Source organism: Lycium ferocissimum, chromosome 4 (assembly GCF_029784015.1).
Source record: "Lycium ferocissimum isolate CSIRO_LF1 chromosome 4, AGI_CSIRO_Lferr_CH_V1, whole genome shotgun sequence".
In the NCBI taxonomy this organism is placed as follows: domain Eukaryota; kingdom Viridiplantae; phylum Streptophyta; class Magnoliopsida; order Solanales; family Solanaceae; genus Lycium; species Lycium ferocissimum.
The window spans coordinates 17,592,810-17,600,534 of NC_081345.1; the positions used below are offsets into that span (position 1 = coordinate 17,592,810).

The 7,725-nt window shown below is 33.7% G+C and overlaps 1 protein-coding gene across 1 annotated transcript; it reads right to left on the reverse strand.

Moving 5' to 3' along the window:
* Window positions 1-1,803: 1,803 nt before the first annotated feature.
* LOC132051661 (gibberellin 20 oxidase 1-like) lies at window positions 1,804-4,414 on the reverse strand. The gene is made up of 3 exons (XM_059442820.1): window positions 3,693-4,414; window positions 2,963-3,284; window positions 1,804-2,162 (listed from the first exon to the last, which is right to left on the reverse strand). The coding sequence occupies exons 1-3, from the start codon at window positions 4,259-4,261 to the stop codon at window positions 1,893-1,895; spliced, it is 1,161 nt and encodes a 386-aa protein (XP_059298803.1). The 5' UTR covers window positions 4,262-4,414; the 3' UTR covers window positions 1,804-1,892.
* Between the last annotated feature and the right edge of the window lie 3,311 nt (window positions 4,415-7,725).

Sequence of the window (7,725 nt, forward strand, 5' to 3'; positions counted from 1 at the left end):
CGTCCTAAATTCCTAATCCTGGACAAGGACTATCCTAATTGTCCTTACTTCACGGCTGTTTCTTTCTACTTTTGTAGGAAACAAGATTTGCATTAATTATGTGTCTGATTATTTTTATCCCTGGTTATAATTGACAACAATTCACATTCCTGTAGGGATACTAAGATATTTATCGTATATACTATTCAAGTAGTAAAAATAAAGGTGTTTTCCTGTGAGAGATACATACTAGAAGGTATAGCTGAATGTCAATATCCAAAGTGCTCACCGTTAACCGTTCTTTAATTCGCAGGCACATAAACGGTCAAATTTTGATTGTTATAAAGGTTATACCGGATAAATTTATTTCATTCTAATTTCATATAAGAAAAAAAGATATGCTTTCATCGAATTTGAACCTATGACATCCAGTTTTAGAGACCTACATTTCACCAAACTAAACTAAAAGCGTATTCTTATCACAATGTCAGCTGGGATCAACATGAAGCTATGTGTATGATATTATTGAAATTATTTGAGGAAAAAATGAAACAATTATTTTATTTGATTAGTAGAAAATGTATAATCATTCTTACTTATAGGCGAAAGTCATTTTTCTTAAAACAATCTTAACTTTTATTTTCTTATTACCCGTTCCAGACACTTAGATATTATTATTAATCTTTAATACTCAAAATTTTATAAAAACTCTTACCGATTTGCTAATTTTGCACTTACAAACCAAACAGCCACATCTAGTTTTCATGAAAAATAACTTTCATCATATCAAATTCATTCATTTGAATAGTAAATCAAACAATAATATCATGGTTATTGTTATACAGAGTTGATTTTTCAGTTGGTCACTCCATAAATAGTTATTATTTCAGAAAGTCTCTCCACAACTACTTTTTAACTACTTTTTATTGCCTAAGGCCAATGTAACAAGATACATGTATTGCTTTTTAATAAAGATTTTTGGCCACACGAGCCTCAGCTTTGTTTAATAGAAATAAATATAAAAGCAGGATTGCACAGACAAGGACAAAGAGCAGGACAATAGCCTGTTCCTACGCAATCCATAACTCCGCAACAATCCAAACCTCCAGATATTAAAAACAAATGGACAAGGATAAAACCAAATACACTAGCACGAAGATATATCCATTCCCAACACTGGAAGCTCTGCCCATTCCCAATACTCGTATGTATTAATCTATGTCCTATCTAGAGCTCGAGATTCTCATTCTTATCACTGGAGCACTATTGTTCTTTCCTGCACCCCATCTAATCTTTTGGATATTTTTGTTATCAATTTCTTTATGGAGTCCATACAAAGTGTAGTCAATTTCTTGAAAGAAGAAAAAATAATCCCGTGAGGTCTCGTTATTCCACCCACCAATTTTCACTCTTTAACTTAGTCAAACTTAATTAGTTCATTCAATTTCGACATCGGCATCTTTGTTTGAGAGAATTTACGTAAATATATACCAAAAACAAATCACACCATCATATTAAAGTGAGCTATGGCAGTAAATAATTGTATATAATAAGATTACTCAATAAACCGAGAAAAAGTAAATAAAATGTTGCAATAGATAAATTATACTATTGGTAGTGTAAAGAATATTTACATTAGTATAAGTGTAATTTGACGAATTTTTATGTTATTTTTTAGGTTATCGTATCTTACTTGCAATAAAGAGTTGCTTGATTGCCTCTTTTTGCTTTCTTTCGGAATGGCAAGCTGTGTATAGTTATGCCTTGATATGTAAAGTCCTACTTTGGTGATTAATACAAAGCTTAGTTACCAAAAAAAAAAAAGAGTTGCTTGATTTCGTAAGTCAACTATTTAATACCGTAAGAAATATATACTATCGTGCATACTGAACTTTAAACAAAAGACTAAGGCCTTAAATCTCTGGAGTTCTTTGTTGAAGCCAATTGGAGAAGAATTGGAGGGTGTTCATATCAGCTCTATAATGCTTCTGTGTAAACCCAAGGAGTGTAGGCCATGTGAAATCAGGATATATTCTAGGATTATTGGAGTCCACCAATTCTGTTGGTGGACTCACCACCTTATCCTTCTTAGGGCAAAGAAAAAAAGCAAGAGATTTCCTAGGTGTTTTGTTGTTTACTACTGCTCTGTGTAAGCAACTTTTGTACCTTCCATTTGAAAGTGCCTGCAAAAGGAGCAAAAAAAAAAAAACAAAGTCACACTGATATTGACCTCCACTTTACCTAAAACTCAACTTGTGCTTTAACTAGATTAATAATAGCAACAAAAGACATGATGTGGTACGTCCAATTGCATGTACGTTAATTAATATGGGAAGTACAGAGACAGAAACCGTATCTTATTATTAGTCACGAAAATGCTGTTGGTCTCACTCTATACTTCAAGAAGGCATCTACTTATACTGTACTTCATCTGGTTCTATGAGTATTTGTTTTGCAAAAATCTGTACGCTCTTTAACATATATAAGTATTAGTCTTACTCGCAAGAATGTTTGTCCCGTTATCTCTTTTAACTTTGTCACTTTAATGACATCTATTAATTGAAGCATAAGTGTGAATTTGAAAAAGGATAGTACTCCCACCGCTCTAATTTATTTGGTAGAGTTTGACTTTAATTAGCCGCGAAATTTAAGAAAAGAATAAGGATTTTTAAAACTTTTAGTATTAAACATATCATAATTAATATTCGTAGGATAGAAAACTTTTGTAACTAGTGATCTTCAATATAAAGTAACATTTGCTTAACTATAAAAGTTTTTCATTAATTAAAGGCAAAATAAAAAGTTTAAAAATAATCATGTTCAAAATATATATCATTTCATTTGGAACGAATAATAAAGACAGTGTGTCAAACAAATTGAATGAAGGAAATGGAGTAATAAATGCTTTTGGTTTTTTCCAGAACGTGAATTCAATTTGTTAAAATGACTAGTGAATAGGACCTATGTTAACAAAGTGTCTTACCATAAAAGTGTCGCCTATGTTAACGACAAAAGCGCTGAGATTAGGACTAATGGAGCGCCATTGGTTTTCCATGAAAACTTGAAGCCCAGCAACACTGTCTTGATGAAGGATGGTTAATGATGTTGGATCACAGTGTGGTCCAGTTCCTAAGGTGAGGTCTGGTTTTAGGCATGGTGGGTAATAGTTGAGTCTCATTATGGATTCATTTTCTTCAAAGAACTGTTTGAAATGGTTCTGGCTCACACCCAGGCTCACTCCCAAGAGTTCCATGATTCCAGAAGAGAGTGTGCTCATGGCATTGCAGTATTCTTGGTAAACGTTCCTATAAAAATGAAAAAATAGAACTTTCGTCAAGTTGATGAGGGGAAAGATAAAATTAAAACAAGAAAAGGGAAAAGGTACTAAAGTGTGTGACCATTTCATCTAAAATTTTAAGTTGTCACATGATATAAATATTATTTACACTATTTAACTTTAGATAAGATGGTCACACAGTTCAATATAGTATAATAATGAAGGCAGAGGTATTGAGTCCTATCCAATATTCAATGTCACTTATTATCGAAAGACTTTTGATGTATTTGACGCATGAAAATCAATCAGAACCCACGTAAGGAGTGTATAGAAGATATAATTAAGTAACCAACAATGTGTACCCTCTAATAATTCTTATCTTTTTTTATGAGACAGAGACACAATTCAATAAAATCAAATGGTCATATCCTCTTACCCGATATGGCAAAAATTTTTACCCATTGTCTTGAGGAAGTACTCGTCAACCATGTCTGACGAGCCTTCTTCGGCAGAATATGGAAAAGAGAGTGTTTCTTTCCAAGGTAGCTTAGATGAAAACCTTTCAGTAAAGCTACTAGCATAACCACAATGCTCTCCTCTCTTCCTTTGAGCCTTTTGCTTATCAGAAAGTGGCAATTCAAAGAACATATCCATATAACTATGTGCAAGTGAAATAAGGTTAGTGTCAACTCCATGGTTCACCACGAGAAAGAAACCGTGGTTCCTGCATGCTTCATCAACGAGTGTACATACTTTCTTAGCTGCAATTGGGTCGCCAGAAAGGAAAGCTCCTAAATCGATTAGTGGGACATCAAGTTCAGGTGCCTCAGCACAAGGCTTCTCGTGGTCTGGCCATATGAATTGTCTAGGAATATTGAACTCATGTTTTAGCACGGAGGAGTCGAAAATCAGTGGTCTTTTCTCATCTTCTGTGAATTTTTCTTTGGATGTTTGTGTCATGGGTGACTTGATTCTTGTTACCATACAATCAATGGCCATTGTCATGCTTTCTTTTTACCTTTTTTGTTTTTTTGGTTAAACAAAAGTATGGTATCTAAGGGAATGAAATACTAGAAAGAGTAGTTAACTATTGGAGGAAAGTTATGTGATAGAGATGATTAGGGAAAACACGAATGCCGTTACAAGTAGGGGAAAAGGTAACAAAACATTGGAATCTTATAGGTCTCTCTTGCGGTGTCACTAGCAGAGCAAACAGGGCCAAAATCACCGCTTTGCAAAGAGGGATAATGACGTATATATACATAATAATAGTGTATATTTATAAAATATAATGATACTTTGCAGTTTACAAAACATAACGATAGATTTCTTACAAGACATATACAAAAAAATTCGCTCAAGGCTTACAATTTTCGCTCAAGATTTTGTGTATGAAAACTATATGAAATGTGTATAACTTGCTCAAGTTTAAAAATTTCGCTCAATATTTTGTGTATAAAAACTGTATGAAATATGTATATCTCGCTCAAGTCTTAAGAATTTCACTCAATTTTGTGTATAAAAACTATATAAAATATGTATATCTCGCTCAAGGCTTAGAATTCTCACATTTTTTCGTGTATGAAAACGTTATAAAAACGGTATGAAGTATGTATACAATTGTATAAAATTTTGTATAAAGTTCATGTTAGATTTTTTTTTTTTTTTTTTTTTTTTTTTTTTTTTGGGGGAAGGAATTCATGTCAACTTTCATCTTGTCAAAGCCTAGTTAAATTTAGGTACCATACATAATTCACTTAGGTTCCATAAGAGCAGTAATATTTTGAATGTAGATAAGGACCCCTCTAATAATCGCCTCATTCATATTACTGTGGTATGGCAACAAGCTCCAGTGCTTCAATTGTCATTTGTCGCCACACTATTACCCCGAATTACCACCATGCCAATCTCATTTTTCTCATTGTCATTAACCTCAATGGTGTTGTCAATAACCAAATTCATGAACTAATCGAACCCATGAAGAGTCCCCACAACTTGACGGTTTTAACATAGCTGAACATAATCATCTGTTATAATTCTCAGATCTGAAGCAGAGATTGAGTAGAATGGAGAGAAGGGGAAGGAAGGGTGAGCAGCTGAGAAAAGGGAAAGGGATGGGTTTTTAAAAAAAAAAAAAAAAAAATTCAGATCTGGTATGATTTGGGAAAGGGAAGGGTGGGACTTTAAATTTTTTCAAATCTGGTATGATTTGTAATTAAGTTGTTATGTTTTGTAAATAAGGAAAAATATCCTTATATTTTGTAATATAGTGTCTTAAGTGGTATTATTAAGTTATTTTCCCTTGCAAAGAAGGGCTTCTTAAACCATAAATTTCATTATAGGTCCACAAGTATTTATCTTTCCAATTTGACAGTAAAGCTCTTTCCCAATGGCTTTTGGCGTTTCTAAATCAATGAATATCATCGAGGATGCAAACAACGTCTCCTACTCGAAGGCAATAAAATAAAAATTACATATAAACTTAGGTATATTTTTAAAGATGTAATAAGATGTCTACCTTAATTTGAGACGGACAACAGGTTATATTTGAGCCGACTTAGCCTATCTAAAAGATATGGCTGAGTTAGCTATAATTTTTGTTTCCTTCCAAAAAATCTATGTAAAATGGAAGAGGAGGAAATTTTCTAAGCTTTATTCTTAAATTTCAAAATATGCACTAATGTTGGAGTTACGGAGGAAGAAATATTAAAAACTAAAAAAATATTGATTGCTCTATAGAAAAGAAACACAAGAAGCCCTATAGAGGCAAAAAGTAATAATGTGATTAATTAGATTATATTAACACAAGAAGCTCTATTGAAGAACAAGCAAGACACAATTGCCATATAATCTATAAGATTATGTGAAGGAGACCTAATGTGGAACTAAAAATGAACTAACCATAAGTAGGGCAACCGGAGATCATTCTTAAAGAAAGGGTTGTTTGGTATATATGACGGAAAATGTTTTTCTCGAAAATGATTTCTTGGAAAACAAATGACTGTCCTACTTATTTTCTTGTGTTTGGTTGGATGTGGAAAACATTTTCTAGTGTTTGGTCTGACGGAAATATCAATCCAACCCCCTAACCACACGCACCTCCAACACCCCAACTCACTACCTCTCACCTCCTACCCTGCCCCACCTGCGCCCCCCCCCCCTCCCCCAAAAAAAAAAAAAAAAAAAAAAAACCAACTCCAACCTTCCCTATTATCCCCATCTGCATTTTGAAAAAGATGCTACTTTCACAAAGTGGCTATTTTTATAAGGTAACCAAATATGTGCACACCTTTACAAGTGGCCTTTTTCTAAGACGACAAAAAAAAAATGACTACTTTGCACTTTGAAAGACAACCCAAAAAGTGACTACGTTTGTAAACTAAGCCATTTTTTAAAAGTGACACAAAAAATGACTATTTTTGTAAATTAACCATTTTTTGAAAAGTGACATAAAAATAGCTATTTTTGTGGAAATGTATTTCTTGCAAAACGACCGAAAATGTAAATTTGCAAAAATAACAACTTTTTGTCATTTTTCAAAAACTTGTCACTTTACAAAAGTAGCCATTTTTGTGTCACTTTTAAAAAATGGCTACTTTACAAAAGTGGCCACTATATTAGAAAGGGAACATTGCAAAAATGGTTATTTTAATACTTTCAGAAAGAGGTTATTTTAAAAATTATTAGTTTTGCAAAGTAGTTAGTTCTTAAAAGTAACTACTTTAACAAAATGACTATTTATGAAAATTGGTTACTTTAAAAAAGTGACTATTTTTAAAAAGTATCTACTTTCACAAAGTGACTGTTTTCTAAAAGTGACTACTTTTACGAAGTGACTACTTTTACAAAGTGATTATTTTCTTAAGTGACTACTTTTGCAAAACGACTATTTTTGAAAAGTAGCTATTTTTCGCAAGTAATATTTTTAAAAAGCGACTACTTTTATAAAGTGATTACTCTTATAAAGTTGCTATTTTTTAAAGTTACTACTTTTACAGAGTGCCCAGTTTTGCAAAGTTGAGAGAGATGGGGGTGGTGGTAGGGAGGTGAGAGGCAGGGGTTGGGGGTATAGTGATAGGGATTTGGGGGGGGGGGGGAGGGGTAGGTGGTTATAAGGGTGGGGAGGGAGGTAGTGGGGGGTGGTCAGGGTAGGGGTAGGCGGGGGTGGTTAAGTAGTAGGGTGGGGGTGTAGGGGTGGTTAGGTGGTGGGGTGGGGTGAGGGGTAGTTTGGGTGGTGTAGGGGTGGGGAGTGGGGATTCGGGGGTGGCGAGGTGTGGAAAGGTCGAGGGCTAGGGGTTGGGGGTGTTGGATGGGTGGGGAGGAGACAATGAACTTGCAATGTTACTTGTGGAACTTGTTTTCCCTACTTTAATTAAGGAAGTCATTTTTCTGATTTTCAAGAAACTTATTTTCCTAAAGCAAATATTTTTCAAGACATTTTAACCAATCAAACATGGAAAAATAGGAAA